The sequence below is a fragment of the Odocoileus virginianus genome, chromosome 8 (genome assembly GCF_023699985.2).
Source record: "Odocoileus virginianus isolate 20LAN1187 ecotype Illinois chromosome 8, Ovbor_1.2, whole genome shotgun sequence".
Classification (NCBI taxonomy): domain Eukaryota; kingdom Metazoa; phylum Chordata; class Mammalia; order Artiodactyla; family Cervidae; genus Odocoileus; species Odocoileus virginianus.
This window is the reverse complement of record NC_069681.1, coordinates 77,501,941-77,526,255: the sequence shown is the minus strand read 5'-3', so window position 1 is coordinate 77,526,255 and position 24,315 is coordinate 77,501,941. Positions and strand designations below refer to the sequence as shown.

The 24,315-nt window shown below is 35.3% G+C and overlaps 1 protein-coding gene across 3 annotated transcripts in view; it reads right to left on the bottom strand.

Annotated features, from left to right (window-relative positions):
* Window positions 1–24,315, bottom strand: part of BRCA2 (BRCA2 DNA repair associated) — a 51,932-nt gene that overhangs the window by 17,797 nt on the left and 9,820 nt on the right. For all 3 annotated transcript variants that reach the window (XM_020875301.2, XM_020875300.2, XM_020875302.2), the window contains 7 exons: window positions 20,777–21,883; window positions 14,285–19,255; window positions 11,962–12,057; window positions 9,027–9,096; window positions 2,974–3,380; window positions 2,348–2,529; window positions 1,432–1,619 (listed from right to left, as the gene is read on the bottom strand). In XM_020875301.2, the coding sequence (XP_020730960.2) occupies window positions 1,432–1,619; window positions 2,348–2,529; window positions 2,974–3,380; window positions 9,027–9,096; window positions 11,962–12,057; window positions 14,285–19,255; window positions 20,777–21,883 (7,021 nt within the window). The remainder of the gene's footprint in view (window positions 1–1,431; window positions 1,620–2,347; window positions 2,530–2,973; window positions 3,381–9,026; window positions 9,097–11,961; window positions 12,058–14,284; window positions 19,256–20,776; window positions 21,884–24,315) is intronic.

The window sequence follows — 24,315 nt, the reverse complement described above, 5'->3', positions numbered from 1 at the left end:
TGCTCAAATCTACAATTTCTCTGCCTTTCCTGTTCTCACTCTCAGTACTAATGTTAACAGAAGTAATTAAAGAACATCCATAAACTTTCATCCTCTGATCTACCAACCACTGGCACTGGTTATCTTTACATGCTGCCTTCTTACTGTGTGTTAAAAGTTTTACCTCTCCTCACTCAATTCTCTCTACCCCACTTTGCTAGTTTTATCTTCAAAGTATTTATCACTTTTTAATATACTATATGATTTACTTAGTCCTTTAAAAAATTTTCCTTCCTTGTTTCAAACTCCTCCACTAGAATATATGACTTACTAGGGCAAAGATTTTTTTGTTTTGGGATTTTTTTGTTTTGCTAACCCTAGTACCCAAGATATTAGCAGTATCTGGGTATAGTAGGTCTTCAGTAAATATTTGCTAAATGATAAAAAACAGCTTGAGGCAGCAGCTCTTTACCTATCTGCCTGCTCTCCCTCTGAGAGCGTCTACTTGCTTAAATAAACTCTCACTTTATTTCTTTTCTTTAAAAAAAGCCTGAGCTTCAACACTCAAAAGATTTTTGAACCATGCCCACTTGCTTACAAAATGATCACTATTGACCTCTAAAATATGTGGTCTTAATAATACAACTAAGTGATACAACTGTTACTTTTCCAGCTAGAATCAATATTTGACATATGGGGCAAATACTAAGATGTAAATACATTCCTGTTTTAAAATACTCTAAAAACATAGGAAAAATTTAGGGAAAAGATGCTTTACCACTTTTCCAAAGCTGTAAATTTTGGAAAGATAAACCTAAATCTCAAAAGTGAGGGCACTGGAGAAAAGTTTCCCATTGCTTGTCACTGGCATCAGGTAATACCTCCCTGATAGCACTTTAAATTCTGTTTGTGTAAACATTAGAATCCTAAGAGGAGAAACAGCTTCTAAACTGTTGGTTGATGGTTTAGGGCTACTGGAGTTCTCTAGTTATTTGGTATTACTGATATTTAAGTATTTCTAATTTTAGTATATATATTATTCAGTATATATATATAATATATATTTCAGTATATATATATATAATATATATTCAGTATATATTATATACTGAAATACACAATGAAAGAGAATATGCACGGAAGTGTGTCTGTGTGTGTGGTTTTACGAGAAGGCCAACTCATACTTAATATTTCTTATCAGTCTTTATTTTGTATAAGCAATAAGAATAATGTCCTAATTTAAGCAGAACCAGTTCAGTAAATCCTAAGACAAACCAAAATTCATTTTTCAAAAGATTTCAACAGAATATCAAATGAACCACAATGTACTTAAAATGATTCAATGTATAAGCTTTTAAGTTCAAGAGAGATAAGATGAAAAAGGGACTCATGAGAAAGAGAGAGATGAAGGGATATATAAGTTAATAGAAAATTTCTCTTTGCAGAGAGTACCTATAAAATTCTTCTTTTCCAGCCTTCCCATCATTGGAGGGTATGAGCCATCCACCATCAGCCAATTGTATTCCCTTTCCAGTCCATAAACCTTCCTTACCAAAATAATCCTGAGTGTGAAACTGAAAAGCCTCTGCATTTTTGCTGTTAATTTTTACACAGTGTTTAGAAACACCATACATATACAGCTGCACAAAATAAATGATAGAAAATTTTGAAAATGAGTAAAAGAAAATCAAACGAAAGAACATATTTCACAGAAAAAAACAATTATAACAAGCCAAAACTGAATTTACACAAAGTTTTTCATTTAAATATGAAAACACTCACTATAAAAATATGTACTTGCTTACTAGAAGCTAAAAAATTTTTATATAATATAAATGACCTTCAAGAGTCTGCGGCACCTTTCTCATTCCCTTGGTGTACCTGCCTCCAGCTCCATGTGCGGTAGAAAGTCGTTGTGGGGATAAAAAAATAACCTAATGTTTTAGAAAACTTCTTAAGTTAAAAAACTTAGAAAGGGCCCAGACTCTCATCTCTCCATTACTTCAAATTCTAACTAGATAGAGCTCGCTTAGTAAGAATCTCTTTTAAAAACTGTAAATGGCTCTTAGCAGGTTCAGGATTAGGAGTTATTCATACTTCCTCTAACACCTAGCTGAGAGCACTTATAGTACTAAAATGAATACATTTTGAAGGGGGAAGAGAAACAATAATTCTGAAGCACAGATCACTTTGGTGGAACAAAGCAGCAACGGGAAGGAGGCTGCCACAGTAGGCCAATTAGGACATGATTTTATTCATCCATTTCTGCCCCAATTTGTTCTTTATTTAAACAAAACAATTTGGAGATGCCAGCTAATAAAGCAACACATTGCTGTAACAGTTATTAGCATGGCAAACAAAGGCATACCTGTTTGTGAGAACACGCAGAGGGAATTCGGCCTTCTACTGCCTCTCTGAGAGAGATTCTAGGCATATTGGATGTTTTTGCAAGATACAGACTGCCTGGCTGTGGAAAAATACGTTGCCTTTGTTTCTTTCTAATTCGCATATCCTGTATATCTCTGGCACTCTGAAGATTTGTAATTGAATCTATTAAAGAACAAACAGCAAAAACTGAAGTTGAATATAAAATTTTAAAAGTACACTTGTTTTATAAAATTGTATCAATTTGCTCTAACTTTAAATCTTAAGGGATGAAAAAAGTTTCTACTTAAAAAAATGTATAAAAGAACAGAAATAGATTGTTTTTATTTTGAATTTGGAAGAAAATTAGCAGCCTGGTAAAAATATAATCAATAATAGCAGTCCTAGATTGTATGTCTAAAACTTTTTTTTTAAACCAAAAAATCTACAAATAGTTATCTTTGGAAAAAAAATTAGAATAATTTAATCTTTGGACTTGGCATTACAAAAGATTTTGAAATTAGTAATCACAATGAAAGTGGGAAAAATCCTCTCCTCAAGGCATTATTTAATATAAGAAATAAATAACTCAAAGGCAAAAATATGTCAGCACAAACTGTTACACAATACCTAAAGGTTCTTCTTCTCCCTTGGTGAAAAGTATAGTTGTTTGATGAATTTCACAGTTGTTAACATTGTTTTCGCTGTCACCAGAGCCATGCTCATCTATATTTTTTTGATTTTGTTTGTTTTCCTCCAAATTAGTATTCTTGCCAACAAACTGCTCATCTCTGTGAACATGCGATTTAGTTTTAAAAGGTGGGACAAAGACTTTCATGGGTTTGCCTATAGTTATCGAGTGTCTCTTTTTCTCATTTCTTGGGTCAGGAACCTTGCAGAGTGGCTGCCCTGAAATTGATAAATTGCTTGAAGACTTTCCCAAAGTCAGGTGTTCATAAAAGTGAGACTTAGACAGAAATTCTTGACCAGGTGCAGTGAAATTTGGGTTCTGTATTTCTCGCTGTTCCGTAGTTATGCTACAATAGGGAGAAAATATTTAAGTTTATTTACCAGCAAATGTATAAATGTTTCAGAATGCTGTTTTTTTTTTTTTTGAGACCCTCAATTGCTACATGGCAATCCTATTCTGATAACTGTTTTGCATTTCATCATGGTTGCTCGCCAAAAGAATACCACATTATGCAAGTCTGTAACTCTCTCTCACACCAACTCCCAGCCTGACTTTACCACCTGCAAATAGTAGAGAAGAGTCAGTCTCCTCCAGTTCAATCACAGCTCCTCACTTACCTCCTTCACCAGACATCCCTCTACCCATTCTCTTGTCACTGTAACCCCTTCACCTGTACTCTTGGCCTCATTTAGTATCTCAAGCTCGGGAGTCTTGCTCTTACAATGATCATTCCATATCCTTCCTTTCTCATTCATCATCTGTTACATCTTTTTCACTCAGAAAGCCTTGCCCACCCTTGACTTTTTTCTCAGCCTTATCTCCCCACTTCAAGCTAATACTGTTACCTATCCCTCATGGTCAACCTTCTTCTGCAGGTAATCTAAACTAGATGTTTTCACTTCCTCACTTTCTATGCACTGAACTCTCATTTCCCCCACTATTCTGTAGAAATTGTTTTCATTAAAGTTGCTAATGATTTCCCGAAGCCAAAATAAAAAAAGCTTCATGTGTAAATACATTCAGCTTGACTCCTGACTGTTTTGAAAACTTCCTTTTAAAATTCTCACCGCCAACATTTACACCATGATTTTCCCTCTTTTTCCTTCTGTTTTAAACTGTTTTTTTTTTTCCTCTCTTCTTTCTCTTAAAAACATTCCTGCCTCTAAAGTTGGATTTATTCTGTGGACACTTTCCCTGGGCGATATGAATCAGTTACATTGCTTAAATCACCATCTATCCAACAACAAAAACATTCATCTTTGTTTAATTTGACATTCCCCAGATGGCATTCCTGCACTGTGAACTGCATCAATTGTCAGACACCCTACCTTGATGTTGTACACTCATTTCAAACTCAACCTGTCCAAAATGAAAACTAATTACCTTCCCAAGCATAGAAGTTCTTCCTCCATACTTTGTTGAAAACCTCATACTTCCTTTTACCCAATCCTAAACCCTTGGAACTTGAAGTTACCCTAGAACTTAGTTATCCATTCATCTAGCCAGCAAATAATGTGTTCCACTATATGCCAGGCAGTGTTCTGGCTGTGGGATATAGTGACAAACCAAACAAAATCATAGAGTTTACATTCTAGTGGAGGGAAACAAACAAATGTCAGCTGGTATATTATGCTACGGATAAAATTAAAGCAAGATAAGGGGGACAGGAAGTGTCCAGCCAAAATAAATAAATGATATTTTATATAGGGTGGCAAGGAAAACATTACTGATGAGGTGACATTTGTAAAGAGACCTAAAACAGGTGAGAGAAAGACATGTAGGGACTTGGGAGGAGGTTGTTGCAGGCAGAGCGAAGAGTGGACACCACATGCTAGGCTGTACACACATATGCCTGGAGCAGAGTAAGCAAGGGGAAGTTAGCAGGTGAGACTGGAAAGGTAGAAACAAGGCCAGATCACAGAGATCCTGTGTAGCATGCCAAAGAATTCCAGCTTGTATTCTGAGAAGAAGTCATGGAATAGTTTTTGAGTCCAGAAATGACATAATCTGTCATATCAATACTTTAAAAAGGACCCTGCCAGCTGCTTTGCTGAAAGTTCACTGTGTCTACGGAGGAGGGAAGAGGCAAAGTCAGAAGCAAGGAGACAAAATCTACTGAAATAATCCAGGGAGTTTTATGATGCCTTGAACCAGGTGTTAGGGGTAGAAGTGGTGAGAAGTGATTGGATTTGGGGTATAATTTGAAAGCAGACCTGTTAGACTTTTACATTTATAGGATAGGACATCAGCTTTGGAGATGTCAAGTTTATGATGGCTACAAGTCACCCAAATAAAAATGTCAAGCAAGTAGCTGAATGAATGAATATGTTGTTTTTGGAAGAAATCTGGCTTAAAGATGTGAATTTTGGAGTTATCACCAAATAGATGGTATACAAAGTCATGAGAGCAGATGAAACACTAGTGGGGAAGGGCAGGAAGAGAAGCCATTTGGAGCTGAACCATGGGGTAATTTAATATTTAGTGGCCGGGGGAAGAACTAGCAAAGGAAAGTAAGAAAGACAACCAGTGGGCTAGGAGAAGTAAGAGAGATGGCCCAGAAGCCTTAAGAAAGCAGGAGTGATCAACTGTGTCAATGCTACTGACAGGTTAACACAGGATGAGGGACAATGTGGAGTTCACTGGTAATCTTGATGAGGGGTGGTAGTGGGTGGTGATAAAAATCTGAGATGGGTTTGGGAGTGAAAGGGAAGAGATGAAGTAGAGAAGGTGAGTTGAGAGAATTCTAATGAGATGTGCTTTAAGGGGGCATGGAAATGGACTGGTGGGATAAGGGAAGTCAAGAAACTCTTTTCAAGATGGGAGATTTATAGCAACTACCTACACTGATGGGCTTCCCTGATAGCTCAGTTGGTAAAGAATCTGCCTGCAGTAAATCCATGGCTAATTCATTTCAATGTATGACAAAAACCACTGCAATGTTGTAAAGTAATTAGCCTCCAACTAATAAAAATAAATGGAAAAAAAAAAAAAAAGAATCTGCCTGCAATGCAGAGAACCGGGGCGACCTTGGTTCGATTCCTGAGTCAGGAAGATCCCCTGGAGAAGGGATAGGCTACCTACTCCAGTATTCTTGGGCTTCCCTTGTGGCTCAGCTGGTAAAGAATCTACCTGCAATGCAGGAGACCTGGGCTCAATCCCTGGGTTGGAAAGATCCCCTGGAGAAGGGAAAGTATTCTGGCCTGGAGAATTCCATGGACTGTATAGTCCATGGGGTTGCAAAGAGTCAGACACGACTGAGTGACTTTCACACTGATGGGACTAGTCCAGGAGAAATGAAAAATTATCAATGCAGGATGGAGAGGTGACAATCGCTGGACTCGTTTCCTTGAATAGATGATCTAGATGTGATCGAATGCACAGGAATGAATAAACCGGCTCCAAAACTTACTTTCACTGATTTCTTTTACTCTGTTGCTTTTAAACATGAAGAATGTTGTGAAAATGAGGAGTCTGCTTTGCAGCTTTTATGATCAAGACATCTATTTGAATCTACTTGGGACATATTTTGCCACTCTCTGTTAATGACTATCTGGCCAAATGGGGAATCTGTCTTCCACTCAATCTCTACTCTACCACATGTACTAACTAAACGAAGCCTTTGTTGTTCTTTAGTTGCTAAGTCATGTCTGACTCTTGTGACTGCATGGACTATAGTCCACCTGGCTCCTTTGTCTATGGGATTCTCCAGGCATTCTCCAGGATTATCTATAGCAACTGAAGCAGGTTGCCATGCCCTCTTCCAGGGGATCTTCTTGACCCAGGGATCGAACCTGGGTCTCCTGCACTGACAGGTGGATTCTCTATCACTGAGTCACCTGGGAAGACAATAAATGCCTTTACTTCCTTACTAATCTCCTTGCAATAGTTTCTCTCTGATCTATTTCTGAAACATACATCTGGTTATGTTGCTTCTCAGAAACATCCAAAGACAAACTATTGCCTGTCCAGATTTTGATTTGTCAGAAATGATATCCAGGAAGCTTTCCTTTTTAGTCTGACTCTCCCCATTTCTTTGTGTTTCCTCCCTATCCTCACCCCACCCCCACACCTGACAAATCCCATGATGAAAGTCACACAACTTCTTACTGCATCCAGATTTGCAATGACCTCTTTAAACCAGCATTCTTTACATTCCATCTAAAGTATTTTTCCTATTAAGCTTTGTCACATAATTAGCTGCCAATTTTTTTATGTTCTCACATCACTTTGTTATATTCATTTTAGTATTTATAGCACAATAATTCTTGTCATGCCTGGCTCTAAGACAAGCAATCCAGTTGGACTTTTGAAGTTTTCTTCTTTTTGCATGGTCTATTTCCCCTAAGCTCCTTTTTTGCCTCCCCTTTACTTTGGATACTATCTTTCACAGGAGCTTTCTTCCAGTGACGAGTGATCTTTGATTTTCTGTTCCCACTTAAGAGTGAAGCACTGAATAGCTGACTGGAAGCTGTGTGCTGGTGAGCTTGTCAATTGTTGGCTTCACTGTCTGGCAGTGCAGTTTAATTTCAACACCTGCAACTATCAGTAGCCTTTTCTATTGGGCTGGTCCTAAGACCCAGAAAAAGAATCATTGAGTCTTTTGCCTAGAGGCCCAGCTGCCAGCATTTGGGAGCCAAGTGTGGGAACGAGGCTAGGGGTTCTCACCACTTGAAATCCATATTTTTACTTAATCTGTTTTCAGATCCTTCCCCCAGTCCCATCCCCAATTCAGAAACTCTCCAATTCATATTCTCCAGAGAATGACCTTCTGGTCTTTTGGTAGAAGAAGGATTTTTTTGCCTGCCTGCAGTGGGGGAGGGGAAAATCTTACATGGAATTTCAACTAATCTTCCTATTTTCTACTTCACCTTCAGAAGTATATGTTGCTGCCAATTTGAGTCTTTTTCAGGTTCTTTAGGGGAAACTGGGTAGCTTCTCTGCCTGCTCTAATGTTAGGTTTTAGATTTCTATGTCTTTCTAAGTCATTCATGATTTTAGCTTCGAAAGTTTTGTTATTTCAGGATTTTCCTGGTGGTCCAGTGGCTAAGACTCTGTGCTCTAAATGCAGAAGGCGTGGTCCTGGTCAGGGAACTATATCCTACATGCCACAACTAAGTTCGCATGCTGCAACTAAGACCCAGTGCAACCAAATAAATAAATAAGTAAAATAAATATTAAAAAGAATATTAATTTTTAAAAAATTTGTTTCTTCTGAAACAACACTGTACTTACAGAATAATAAATTTAAAAATTTCTCTTGTAACTAGTACAGTTTTGAGAGGGAGGAGAGATAAAAGTATATTTTTAATATATGCCATCTTTAATTGTTCTTTCACTTTTATTAATATAATTGAGATATAATATGTGTGTGCTTAGTCACTCAGTCACGTCCAACTCTTTGAGACCCCATGGATTATAGACAGCCAGGCTCCTCTGCCGCGGGGATTCTCCAGGCAAGAATGCTGGAGTGGGTTGCCATACCCTTCTCCAGGTGACCTTCCCAACCTGGGGATCTAACCCAGCTCTCCTGCATTGCAGGCAGATTCTTTACCGTCTGAGCCACCAGGGAAGCCCATGAATACTGGAGTGGGTTGTCTATCCCTTCTCCAGGAGATCTTCCAGACCCAAGAATTGAACCAGGGTTTCCTTCATTGCAGGCAGATTCTTTACCAGCTGAGCTACCAAGGATATGCCACCTTTATTAATTGGTTTTGAGTAATTTTCATATCCTGCTCAACTTTAGTACCTTATCCATAAAAGTGAAATAAAATCTATATGTCTACAAAGTTATTAAAAATGAGATAATAATATGTGTAGCAGTATAAAGTACTACCAGAGTACAGAATTATTTAATCCTGATGCAGGCTCTCAAAAAAGGGAAGTGTTAATGTCTTCACTGTATGTTAGAGCCAGTATATCTAGAAATATATTTTAAAAAACCCACACTTTTACTACACTATATTAGAATTAAAAAAAATTAAACATGTCTTACCAAGAAGGTCCACAGGTAACTGGCTCTAAAGAAATGTGATGCATAAACAAGCTTCTATCTTTCATTGTGCCTAAAAAAATATATTTCACATTATGTATTAATGAATGCATTTTATATTATATAGTAATGAAAATCTAACGAGAGATTTTATTTCCTATGTCTGTTCATTATACATTATTGTAACTACACAAAAATTTGAGAAGATTATATATTAAAAATTTTCAATGCACATAATGAATGCTTAGTTCATAACTATCAAAAAGTTTGGTTCTCAAATTGATAATGATTAATACCAGATAACTCACAGTGCAAATATATATATGAAATCAGTATAAATTTAGTCAGCTGATGTTAATCAGAACTTGAAGGCACTAGTGAATTGCCAATGAAAATATAAATCTTTAGTTTTATGAAGGTTGACAAGCTAAACTGTAGATATTATTCATTTTCAGTAGGTAACTTGTACTTCTTAAATCTTCCACTAGTCCATTAGTAGGGAGGGAACTAGCTGAATAAACCAGAATACACTGATATAGCCATGTGATCAAGCATTACACAGTCACAAGAAAGAACAAGGAAGATCTCTCTATGCTCATTTATGCATGATCTCCAGATAAATTCAAACTGAACAACAAAGAAGGTACAAAGCCCTGTGCACACTGATATCTTTTGAGTGAGAAAGAAAAGTAATGAGAATATATATATACACATATATATGTATATATATGTACACATATTTACTTATTTAGAAGCCCTAAAAGGATAGGCCAAAAACCATTAAAAATAGTTACCAATATAATAAGCAGGAAGTGAGGAAGTTGGTGAACAATATGGAGGAGACAGTGATGGAAATGAGGCTTCTCTGAGTAAATATTTCTATAGTTTCGATGAATGAACTACATAAACATTCTACTTATTCAAATATAAAATTTAAAAGGGCAAATCTTAAAATTGAAAACAAAGTGAAACTAATTAATCTAACCTAATTATCAAATTGTTAACCACAAAAGAATTCTTTTAAGTGACATTTGAATAGAGAACTTTAACTAACTATACATTCCTTATGATATATGTTCCTAGGACAAACACTGCAAATAATTCTTAAATCTCCCTTAGTAGTTTATTAATAGCAACAGTGGTACTGTGAACTTGAAGCTATTATACATAAACTATAAGACAGTGATTCTCAGAGTGATCCACGGAACACTGGGAGGGAGTCCCCACACCCCTCAGAGAGGATCCAAGCTGTCAAACTACCTTAATAATAATTGTGATCAATAATAACAATAAGTAGTAGTAGTTGTAGTTATATATATCTTTCTAACTGTGTTGACACTGGCATTGCTGGTATGTTCTGCTGCATACTTTAGTGTGATAATTGTCTAAAGGAAATGCACTTTATGTGAACTGCACTAATCAACTTTCCCCCAAAGAATTCCAGTTTTACTTGAAAGCATAACCAACAAACTATTTATTCAGAGTTGGGTATTCAGCAAATACTTCTTCAAAAATGAATGAAATGAGCTCATCACTACAAAAAAACAAGTATTTGCTGCGAAACAAACTATTGTAAAGTTCAAGCTTTTAAACAAAATGACAATTGTAAAACACTTATATCTGGCTGTTACCTTGACAATTTCCCAATACTAAATTTTCAGATTAGATCAGTGGTGACATTAATAAAAGTAATTGTTTAAGATGGTATAATGTGTCAATGTTGGAAGAGCTGCATAAGTCTGAACTAATATTTTCAAAATGACTTAAGTATAATATTTAATATTTATAAATACTAAAATTTTTCAATTTTAATGTTGAATATGATAAATAGAAATAGAAATAATCCACATAATCAAATGCTCTTGAGGATCCTCAATAATTTTTAAGAGTACAAAGAGATTTTGAGAGCAAAAAGTTTGAGAATCTTGATTGGATAATAAAGCAAATAAGTAAATATGTTAATGTTATTAGAACCAAGAATACAGCATTAAAAAAAGATAATAACACCAGCAGCTCTGAGCGTAGTTAGCACTCAAATCTTGTATTTTAAAAAGTATTAACCACTGAAAGGATCTCTGGAAATTCTAAGGACTCTAGAACTGGGGTGAAGAATTACAATGACTTCCTAGAAATCTTTCTGTGATCATACAAAGCATGAAAGTGTTCAAACATTAATTAAAGCATATTAAAAAAAAAAAACTCTTAAGAAATACTTGAAGAGGTCACTACTTACAAATTTGAAATGATTTGTGCATCAAAAAGAATGTTACCTTTTTGTAAAGAAATAGATTATTTATAATGTGTTCTTTTAAACTTTATATCCATATTATAAATAAGAATCTAAGAAATCAACTGTATCTAAAAGAGAAGAAAATTCCTTTACTACCCTTAGTAGTGATTATTATACCAACTACTCTTTACTCTGAAAATTGGTGAGTGAAGGGAAAGAATTCAATATTTATCCTGCCTTTTTAGGAAGAACTATATAGATAATCCCCAGTTACTAAGGGAAAGCCCTTCCTTGCTGAAGAATCCCAGCTAATAAATGTATAAAGTAATAACAGAATTTTCAACTCACTATTTTTCAATCTCCAATTAAATAATTGATTCTAGTAAATATTATGAAATCAACTGTATTTTAGAATGTGAACTTATTTTATTAAGTTCTTACTAAATTCTCTCAGCTTTTTATTTTAAAAATCCTTATTTGAGTATCATTTCACATTTCTCAATTATGGAAAACCTCCACATTATACCTGGTAGTATGAAGGAAAAACTCACATAACAAATAAAGCAAGAGAGAAGTTTTAATAAACCACACTGTAAAGTCTTGCCCAATTATCTGTATACCCAAAAGAGGTGAGAAAAACAACTTTAAGAATATTAAGTATAGTAATTAGAGAAGGAGAAAAGATACACATTAAAAAGCATACTTTACCATCTGGAGTGCTTTTTGAAGCCTTTAAGGATTTTCTTTGATTTTCTATTATCCTGTCAAATTCATTTAACAAGTTTCGTTTGATTGGGGGTTCGCCTAAAAAGAAATTCCCATACATGTTTTTTTAAAGCAAATAATGTCAGTTTTATTTTTTAAAAGCCATAGTCCATTTTTTAAAACTAAAGTACTGGCTCTTACAATGTGTTAAGTAAAAAATACATAATAATTATAATTTAAATAGTGAACATTCTATTTTGTAAGTGATTTTTGTAATTAATTTTGTAACTTTTATAATTAATTTTTCAATGTCAATTTAATTTCTATTATTTTTTGACCATTTAAAATACTACTTTTTAATTGGGTCCAGGGATAAACAGATGTACCAGATATCACAGATACTCTTTTTTTTTTAAAAAACTGCCACTTAATGTAACTCCAGGCTTATTGGCAATAAGGACAAAGAAAAAATTTCTTCAAATAAACTTTCTTTTTTTTGCATTACACTCAAGAAGGAATTTATTATATAGGTCCCTGAACTAGAGTCAGTGGCTAGGAAAAAAGATTTTAAATCACCAAAATTAAAGTACTGGCAAAAGTAATACGTACTTCTTATTTAAAAACTCTCCAAATGCTTAGAATAAACTTAAGGCATAATTGAAATTATGCACTTCTATGCCATACTGAGATAATGTGTTAACAGATACCTTTTTAAAAAAAAATATTTATTTTGTTTATTTGGCTGCCTTGGGTCTTGGTTGAAGCATGTGGGATCTAGTTCCCCCACCAGGGATTGAACCCAGGCCCTGTGCATTGGGAGGGTGGACTCTTAGCCACTACACCACCAGGGAAGTCCTGATACTTTGTTTTTAGATGCTTTTTGATTTATTAAAGGAAGTGAATTTGAAGGATTTAATAAGTAAATATGTCCATGCAAGGCTTTATCGAATTTCTGATTATAAAGTGATTTAATTGACAAGAACCTGTACTATAAAGTAACCAGAAGCTGATTGTGCCTAGTTGCTCAGTCGTGTCTGACTCTTTGCAACCCCATGGACCGTAGCCGGCCAGGCTTCTCTGTCCGTGGGAATTCTCCAGGCAAGAATACTGGAGTGGATTGCCATGCCCTTCTCTAGAAGCTGATTAAGCTATATATATCTAACAACAGTGAGGGAAATGAAACAATGATGCTGTTGAGAACACTTAGTAGAAATCTGAGTTGTTACTCCTAGGCATAAGGCCAACCTACTTTAGTGCACACATGAACAAAACAGGATCCTATAAAATAAAGACATTATTTTCTATAAAAGAATTATGAATATCTTTAGCATCTACACCTCAGAATTTTGCACTAGAGAATAGCAACAATAAGGTAAGTATTGTAACCTTACTACTCTGCCTGTAACATGAACTTGGTATAGAAAGTGGCATGGATAATATTTGATTAAGGAAGTCTGCTGTATCCACCAGGATGACTTAAGGGCAAAATGTACCAAGTATAAGAATGAACTGACCATCTTCAGTGTCTTTCTCTATAATGTGAAGGGCCTGGACAAGAAGACTTGTGAAAACTCAACTACTCTATGAGTCTAGAGTTTTTAAACAGGATTGACATGCTTCAGATCATTCACTTAAAAGTTGGAGAGTTACTTTTGGCATTTACTTTAATTGTAACTAATCAACAGATTTAATTATTTAAGATTACTCCTAGTCAAAGATACTAACAGAAAGAAAAAAAAAATCAAACATCCAATTAACCTCATAATTGAACTGAGTTGTTAAATATACTATATTTAAAACAGAAGTCAGAACATAGTCCAAATGGCATTAAGACCAGAATACTATTTACTAAAAAAAACTTATCTTAGAACACCTGCTAGATGGAAAAAAAAAAAAAAAAAAGGGCAAGCTAACCAACATCTGTAGTCAGAAACCAGCTTTTAAAGTTCTTAATAGCCAGAGTCTGAAACTCTGTTCTCTCTCCCCATCTCTATGTGTACATGACTCAACCAATGACTTCCTGGCACACAGATTCAGCTATATCAAGAATGAAACCAAACTACACACCAAAGTCTGAAAAATGTATTTATTGTATAATTTCCTAATTGTTACAAGCTAGCATACCAGAGGGAGAAGGCAATGGCAACCCATTCCAGTACTCTTGCCTGGAAAACCCCATGGACAGAGGAGCCTGGTAGGCTGCTTTACATGGGGTCGCAAAGAATCGGACACGACTGAAGCGACTTAGCAGCAGCAGCAGCACAGACTTATTAAGGACTTAACAATTTAAAAAGTGACTGGGAGACCAAAAGGCAAAAACACTTACCAACTGTGACAAGTGCATCTCCTCTTCTTTTTTCTATTCTTGAATTTGACAAAACCGTTTCCTCATTTTTTTGGCATGTAAAAGGAGAGTGTTTCGCATGACTTGGAAATTCAGAATCTGTCAGCTCACCATCTTCCATAAAAGCTTTGGCAATCTCTACTGCTTCTGTTTCAAAATAGTTCTCTGGGTCTTTGGAGTCAGTAGAACAAATTTCTGTATTTGTTTTCACAAGAAGATCAGGAAAAGTTTCAGTTTTCCCAATTTCCTTTTTTATATTTTTAGGCAAAGTTTGCTTTTCCCACAAAAGATGAATGTTCTCAATGGGTGATACTCTGGTTCCTAATACTGACTGTTGTTGGTCTTGCTTAAACTCAGAGAGATACGAAGAAACTTTAATAGAGTGATTATTTTCTGAAGAACCACTTTCAATGTTATAATTGTTTGATAATTTAAATTCTTTATTGTAGGCTTTTTCCATTTTGGAGCTTACAGAGTGTTCTGGGGTTCTTTTATCAGTACAAGAGACAGGAAGTATCTTTGATACATCTTGCCTAGAGGTAGGTGAATGCTGGAGACTACATTCAGTTCCAATTAAATCAAATTCTTCAAACATTCCCTTAACTTTGCACAAGGCACTCTCAGCAACTGGAACGTGTTTTCCACTTGCTGTACTAAATCCAGAGAAAGCAGATGATAGTAAATTTGGGGGGTTATGTGTCATAGTATTTTCTTTTCTTGTGAACGTGTCTGAATGCTCTTCATTACTTTTAAATGACACTCTGGAAAAGAGTTGCTTGGCATTGTCTTCTGACTTAGAAAATACCTGTCTTGCTTTTTGTAATGCAGAATCTGACACTTGGACAGATTTTCCACTTGCTGTGTTAAAAATCCCACAAGCAGTCATAGAAGAGACGGACCTGGGATGCTTTCCCATGTTAAATTTACATCTATCAGAAGTTTTCAAATCAACCTGACAAAGTGGTATTTCAGAAACTTTCTCCAATCCAGAAATACTTTGGTCATGTTGTAAAATCGGTTCACTTTGAATGTCAGGAGAAACATCATGTGAATGCATATTATGTTCTTCATTATCTGGGGAGTTAGGGAAAATAACATCCTCTGAGTCACCCAATGCCTTATGAGAATCTGTCACAGTTTTTGTTTGGTCAGTGCCTGATTTAGTCTCAGTGTTTTGCTTAGTTATGTTCCTGAGGTTGTCTGTAAACCTCTCTCTCACTGTTGTTTCATGTGAAACAAAGGCTATTTGATCACTTGCTGTACTGTATGCAGGTGGTTCGGTCTCAAACTTATTTGAATTAGATAAGGCCACTTCAACAGCTGTCTTTTTATTTTTGCATGGTGAAAACTTAGTCACAAGTTTCAGAACACAACTATCTTTGTCTAAAGCTTGTGGGCTTATGTTTGCTTCTCTTATGGTGGGTATTACTTCAGAAAAACTAGTGTTTTTCGTACCTTTGACATTCTTCACTACTGGCTCAATACCAGAATTATCAATTTTATTCTTTGAGAGATACTCTGATTTATTAAATCCCTCACTGGAATGACAAAAATCAGAATGACATGAATAGCTGTTAGGCAGGCTGTTGTTTAATGAAGTTGAATCTTGCTTTTCAGGGAGGCTTTTGTCATTTTCAGTTATGATACTGTTTGAACTGTTTCCACATGGAGGATTTCCTACATAATCCCCAGTATACTCCTTTAAACATATAATTTTGGAGGAGCTTATTTTTTCCGGTTGATCATTCAATTCTCCTTCTCTAAGCCATTTCTGGGCTTTAAGTAGTGAAGCTTGACTCACAGAAATTTTTCTACCATGTCCTGTGTAAAACGCTAAAGCTGAGTTTTCAATGGCTGAAGAAGTGGAAAGGTTTGTGTAACAAGTTATAGGACTTTTTGCTGTTTCTTCTTCTATATTTTCATGTACTTTAACTTTCAGAGAGATACTATGTGATATGTGGAAATTTTCAGTTTGTCTGTGTAAATGATCACTTAAGAACCTGGGTGGTATGGCAGTCTCCTCAGAAACAAGCTTTTTCTCCTCTAGAGAATTCTGCATCTCTTCATGCTTTGGGGCAGTTACTTTACCTATCTCACATGCTAAGTCAAGCTCTTCTTTACAAACCTCTCTGTCCTTTAGCATCTTTACCCCTTGATGGATAAAATCAGTCACTTCACTATTGTCTTGCTTTGTTTCATCAAAAAGATTTTTCACTTTGTCCAAAGATTCTTTGGCAATTTTTACTTTTTTCCCACTAGCTGTATGAAAACCCAACATGGTTGGTTCTTTGATTTTTTTGATTTCACATTTTTCTCTTTGCTGGAGTGTCAGTATTTGATTTTCAATACCAGCTGGGCTGCTTTCTTTCAACATTTTGTTTTTGAACATACTGGTTTCCTCATGACTTGACATGTCCATTTTGTTGATATTTACGCCAGAGAGTAATTCAGAATTTGAGGAATCTGAAAAACTATTCAATTCTTTTTCTGTACATTTTTCATCAAAGAAACTTACAACTTTATTTAAAGACTCCTTAGAGACCCTTATGTTTTTCCCACTTGCAGTCCAAAAGGACAAATCAAAAACACCAAAATCTTTTATATTTTGCCTCATCTTATTAGCAATTGGCTCCTTTTTATTTGACTTATTAAACGTTTCTTCAGCTTTCATAACTTCCAAACAAGTTAAATCCGACAAACCTTCTTTAATTGGAATCTTTTCCTCCTTCATAAAGTGATGAGACAGTTTCAGATATATGTTGTGTTGATCAGTATACGGTAAGCCACTTTCGTCTTTATGAACATAAACTGTATCATTTTTACTTGAAGCATAGCCATCAGATTCTCCTAAATTACAAACAAACCCAGCACATTTGTTATCTTTGTTTTCAGTATTTCTCTTGAAATCTTCAGTATTTTCTTTGACAAAACTGCTGGTGGTCATTTCAAAGTTACTTTGGAGTATCAGTTGGCATTTATTATTTTCCTCACTTAAATTTTTATCACTGCTATAATTTTCTACCTTAAACACAGAAACATCAGAATTGTTATACTGACTTGAAGAGAAACTTCCTGGATCTACTCCTGCAGGAGTTTTCTCACTAACTTTCTTGATGTCACTGAACAGTTTCATGGCTTTCTGCAATGCTTCATTAGAAACATTCAGTTTTTTGCCACGAGCTGAATAAAAGCCCCTAAACTCCTCTTCACTTTTATCTGTTAAATAACCAGAAACACTTTTGTTACAGTTGGTTGTTGATAAGCAGATCAACTTTTGCTCATGTCCAACTAAACCTTCACATTTCTTGCTGCTATCTACATGACTGAGAGATGGGGCACTGGTTGTGAGATGAAGATCAACATCTTTCTGCTCCTCAAAAGTGGTATTCAAGACAGTCATATGGGTTTCAGGCATTTCAAATGGATTACTCTGTAATATGTGGCTTGGTTTTCTGAACTGTGTAAATTCAAACTGACTTCCTGATTCTTCCAATATTGTAGAAAGTTCTGTAATTTCTGCCTTCTGGCTGGGTGTTAAATTATGGTTTGAATTGAAGTCTTGCTTTAAAGATAAAACTGGAGGAGTTGTGTGACTGTTTTCACCATCAGAAACAAGGGCACCACTCTGCACATACCCACACACTGTATCAACTGACTGTGAATCATGATCATGAGGTCGGCCTCCTTTCCTTTGATTTTCTAATGATTTTACAATTTCAACACAAGCTAAGGTAGCAGGATAATGTTCTTCAATATCCTTGAAGAGCATTTGACTTTTCTTAATATTGTGTTCAGACAGTTTTATCTTTTTATTAGAAGCTGTTCTGAAGCCATTTCCAAAACTGTGACTTGAAGTCAAATCTGAGAGTCCTGCCCATTTGTCCCTGCAAAAGTTATTTCTGTTTGATTTTGTATCTGTATCTAAGGACACATCTGGCTTTGAATCTTGACCTAGAGTCATCTTTGGTTGTTGCTTTATGCTATTTCTATTCTTCTGTATAATACCATGGACTATATTTGATGAGACAGAATCTTTTGTAATGGACATTTTGGCCGCTTGTCCACCATCCATATCTATACTTGTTACTATGATAGAGTTCTTGAGAACAGGTTCTCTTAAACAACTGAGGTCTGCCTCATGAACTTCCTTAATATTTCCTAAAACAGGAATATTCCTTTCACTAGTTGTTTGAAAGATAAAACTATTTTCATTGTCTGGGGAAAGTTCTTCAGAGTTTGGGTTGACGGTTCTTTTTGAAATTAAAGTAGTTTCTTCCTGGTCTTTATGGATGACTGTGAGATTCGTATTTTGGTAGCATTGTACTTTCACAGGTGATGCTCCTGTTATATACTTTTCAGGTGACAACATCTCAGCTTTCTTAGAATTTTCATTTAAAACACATGTTTCTTGATTCTCTTCCATGGAAATATATTTAGTTAATTCAAAATCTGCTTCACAATTCTTAGATTTTATTTTCTCTGACATTTTATATGATTGTTTTCCTCTAGAAATCACAACTGGATTTGACAGAAGATCCTTGAAGCTAGGAGTTAAAATGGTGGTATTATCATGGTCATGTAAAAAACTTTCCTGGAAGTGGAAGACAGTATCACTACATTCCTCTGAATGTGGCAATTCAGGGCGACATACTACAGGCAAGACTTTTTCCTTTATATCTAAAACATCTTGGCCTTTTGGATTATCTTCACAATGCTTGTCCTGCAAGCATGACACATAATCAGTTTCTGTGGTTATAAATGACTGCCATTTTTCCTTATTAATATTTGTTTCTTTACAATAAAGATCCTGAGATATTGTTTTATTATTAGAAGAACTGCTTTCATTATTAAAACATTTTCTCAGAACTGTCCCAAAAGAGCTGGTTAAAGACAAAGCTGGTTCTTCAGAATCATTCTGTGAACAGTTTTTTTGGATAGAAGAATGTGATGAACCTAAGCATGAAGACACAAAGTGACAAGATAAAATTCAAGTATTATTAATCACATTCACTAAATATTTTCCACTAAGTTAAAAAGATAGTGTCTAAAACAAGAATTACATGAAAATCAAGAAGTGAATGTCAAGTTTAAAGGAAAGAATTCTAAATATTCTCTGTTTTTAAGTTACTACATTTCCCAACTAAAGATACAGAGGACCTAGTATTTTTTAATAATATTTATCAAGTCAATTAAAATTAGTATATAGCTAGCTGCCATAAATAAAATTCAAAGTATTTTTATTAGAAGATAAAATTGGGAAAGAATTCTTTGCTAATATTGATGTAATAGGAGTTAGAAAATCAAGGTAATGAAAAGGAACTAAAAAGTAACCATTTCCTTTGGTTCAGTCTTTCCCATTAAAGAAAAACAAAAAATGAACTTTAAAAACAGGTTCTACACATGAAGGGCCTGAAAGATTACTTAATCTCAATTATATATGCAAATATTTAGTTAATTTTATTGACCTCCTGAATCTATTAACAAGTCAAAATTATTACTCATTTTATTTATTCGTTAACCACTGTTTTGTTGGTTTTATCTCTGGTATATACATTTTCCTCTGGAAATCAACCTAAATCTCAAACAGTTCTGTACTCCAGTTCCACCAAGCCCATTGTTCATTAAAATACTATCACCCAGTCAAATATTCTCAGAGGGTGATAAAGTCACCTTTTAACATACAGTATGAATATGTTAAGTCATGTCTGATTCTTTGCAACTAAATGGACTATATCCACCAGGCTCCCCTGTCCATGGAATTTTTCAGGCAAGAATATTGGAGTGGGTTGCCATTTCTTTCTCCAGGGGATTTTCTCGACCCAGAGATTGAACACACATAATAACTACTAATAAATAAACTTTTGCTCAAATAAAAAATGGCTTTTACTATGCACATTCCTGACACCGAGATATAGTAATAACTCTAAGTAACCTCTAAATATTTAAGAAAACTGTAACAACAACAAAAATGTCACTATTTTATGACTGCCTTACATTAAACTTAGCTAACAATTAGCTTTTTTTCCTATTTTTTTACATGCTTTAAAGAAAATACATATTAAATAGCACAACATATTTATAGAATTGTCCAACTTGCATATAACAAATACTGAAAATTAAAGCAGGAATTAAGTAGGCAAGCTCTTGGTGTTTATCAATCACATGCTCTGTCTCAAGAGTTATGATTTTATATATATACACATGTATATATATGTATACACCATGCAAATTGATCCAACAAGTTTGAATGGAATGATTCTGAACACTGGTAATCAAAGGCCTAAACAACAATGTCTGATATGGGATATATAGATTAAAAAAAAAAAATGACAGAAGAAAAACCAAAAAAATTGTAGAATGAAAGTATGCAGTATGTTTTTAAAAAAGGTTAAAGAAAGATACCCATGTTCAAATAAGAAATTTATCATCATCCATAAAACTATATACACTATTTACATACACACAAAAAGGTACCTGAATCAACATTTGTAAATGTATGTGGTGCCTCCAAAGGCTTTGCTTCAAATTGGGCTGAAGAGTGAGTTAGTTCTGATTCTTGGTCTTTCTGTATTTTCAGTCCTTGGTAAGTTGTTTTATCATTTATAGCATAAATAAACTTTTTTGTTTTCTTTTTCAAAGTGGATATTAAACCTGTGCTCTTCAAAGCTACTGAAGTGTATTTGGTAGTGGCTGGCCAGCTCTCATTATCACCTGAACTTGAACATACAGAATCCTCTGTCTGTGAGTAAATAGTTTGTATTTCTGATTCACTTTTAGAGTCTTCTGGTTCTTCTTTCAAGTTTGAATCAGTCACATAACTTGAGAAATCTTCTCTAAGTATCTTTTCAGGTGATTCTCTTATCCTGAAGGAAGACTTTTTGATGCTCTGATGTGGAGAAGAGTCAGTTAGTATTTGCTGTCGCACAGTAGTGGGATCTTCATGAGATTCAAGACACTGCCCTTCATCTGTCTTGTTTACCACTGTTTCCTTATTTAATATCTCCACTGTTTTTGATATGATTGAAATATGCGGCAAAGAATTTTCTAAAGTAATGAAGTTGGTACACTCTTTCTCTGTGCCTATGAGGTCTTTTTCTGAATTAGTTTGGTCACAAGAAGAAATATGCAGTAAAGACGTTTTCTCCATCTGGGTTCCATTTAGACCCGAGAGCGTGAGCTGAGACCATTCAGAGACTGAAGATGGTACAACGTCCCTGGAGGTTATGTCAGTTCCATTCCCAAAGGGCTTCTGATTTATTACATTTGAATCTAATGGATCACTGTCATTTGGTTCTGTTTCAGATGCAAATGAATGTTTACTTTCTGTCATTTCCTTTTTAGCTTCTTCACATTCATCTGTTTTTATTTCATGGAAAATATTTTTCCTAGTCTTGCCAGTTTTTATTTTTTGTAGCTTTTTTGTTTTATATTTAGTAACACATACTGGCAAACTATCTTCTTCAGAGATACCTGCAACTGTTTCATGTACTTCATCTTCTAGGATATTTGGCATTGACTTTTCAAAATGGTCTTTGCAGCTATTTACTTTACCAAATGAATCCTCTAACATTTTCTCCAATCCTGTTAAAATTTAAAACATAAGTATTACTAATAACATTTTATAACACAACCATATAATTTATATTACTCTCAAACCTTTTTTATAGAAATAGTATACACTAAATAATGCATAATTTAGCATTTGAAGAGTTATCCTGAATGCTAGCTAAGTTTTGGGTAGGGAGACACCAACCTTGCCCTGTTCTTCTGGTCAAGACTGATTCCAGTGTACTCACAGCCTTTTATTCACACTCAATCTCTAATAACCTTTCTTTACCAGGTCTATACAATCAATTTACTCAAGTTTACTAAATAAATACAATATTAAAATTTATCAAATTTAAGTTCCAAATTAATTTTGTGGCCCTACAACCAGTAGTAAAATCTAATTTTATACACACACACACACACACACACACAGATAGCCAATCCTACACATTTATACAGTTATATACACATACTAAGAACATTCAGAGATGAAGACCATCTCCAAGAAAAAGAAAAGCAAGAAGCCAAAATGGTTGTCTGAGGAGGCCTTACAAATACCCGAGAAAAGAAGAGAAGCTAAAAGCAAAGGAGAAAAGAAAAGATATACCCATTTGAATGCAGAGTTCCAAAGGATAGCAAGGAGAGATAAGAAGGCCTTCCTCAGAGATCAGTGCAATGAAATAGAGGAAAACAACAGAATGGGAAAGACTAGAGATCTCTTCAAGAAAACTAGATACCAAGGGAACATTTCATGCAAAGATGGGCACAATAAAGAACAGAAATGGTATGGACCTAACAGAAACAGAAGATAATAAGAAGAGGTGGCAACAATACACAGAAGAACTACACAAAAAAGATCTTCATGACCCAGATAACCACCATGGTATGATCATGCACCTAGAGCCACACATCTTGAAGTGAGAAGTCAAGTTGTTCTAACTAAGCATCACTATGAACACGGATAGTGGAGGTAATGGAATTATAGCTGAGCTATTTCAAATCATTAAAGATCATGCTGTTTAATTGCTGCATTCAATATGCAAACAAATATGGATAACTCAAGCAGTGGCAACAGGACTGGAACGGATCAGTTTTCATTCCAATCCCAAGGAAAGGCAATGCCAAAGAATGTTCAAACTACCGCACAATTGCACTCATCTCACATGCTAGCAAAGTAATGCTCAAAATTCTCCAAGCCAGGATTCAACAGTACATGAACCGAGAACTTCCGTTCAAGCTGGATTAGAAAAGGCAGAGGAATCAGAGAACAAACTGCCAACATCCACTGGATCATCGAAAAAGCAAGAGAGTTCCAGAAAAACATCTACTTCTGCTTTATTGAGTACACCACTCTTTGACCATGTGGATCACAACACACTATGGAAAATTCTTAAAGAGATGGGAATACCAGACCACCTTACCTGCCTCCTGAGAAATCTCTATGCAGGTCAAGAAGCAACAGTTAGTAACTGGACATGGAACGACGGATTGGTTCCAAATTGGGAAAGGAGTACATCAAGGCTGTATACTGCCACCCTGCTTATTTAACTTATATGCAGAGTACATCATGCAAAATGCCAGACTGAATGAAGCACAAGCTGGAATCAAGATTGCTGAGAAAAATATCAATAACCTCAGATACACAGATGACACCATCCTTATGGCAGAAAGATAAGAACTAAAGAGCCTCTTGATGAAAATGAAAGAGGAGAGTGAAAAAGTTGGCTTAAAATTCAACATTCAAAAAACTAAGAACATGGCACCCAGTCCCATCACTTCATGGCAAATATATGGGGAAACAATGATTGACTTTATTTTCTTGGGCTCCAAAATCACTGCAGATGGTGACTGCAGCCATGAAATTAAAAGATGCTTGCTCCTTGGAAGAAAAGCTAGGACAAACCTAGACAGCATATCAAAAAGCAGAGACATTACTAGGCTGACAAGTCTGTTTAGTCAAAGCTATTATTTTTCCAGTAGTCATGTATGGATGTGAGAGTTGGACTATAAAGAAAGCTGAGCGCAGAAGAACTGATGCTTTTGAACTGTGGTGTTGGAGAAGACTCTTGAAAGTCCCTTGGACTGCAAAGAGATCAAACTGGTCAATCCTAAAGAAAATCAGTCCTGAATATTCATTGGAAGGACTGATGCTGAAGCTGAAGCTTCAATACTTTGGCCACCTGATGCGAAGAACTGACTCAGTGGAAAAGACCCTGATGCTGGGAAAGATTGAATGAAGGAGGAGAAGGGGACGACAAAGGATGAGTTGGCTGGATGGCATCACCGACTTGATGGATATGAGTTTGAGTATGCTCCGGGAGTTGGTGATGGACAGAGAAGCCTGTCATGCTGCAGTCCACAGTGTCACGAAGACTTGGACACGACTTAGCGACTTAACTGAACTGAACTGAAGAATATGGAACATTCCAATAACCTGATTGAGTAACTTTTGGTGTATCTGCAAC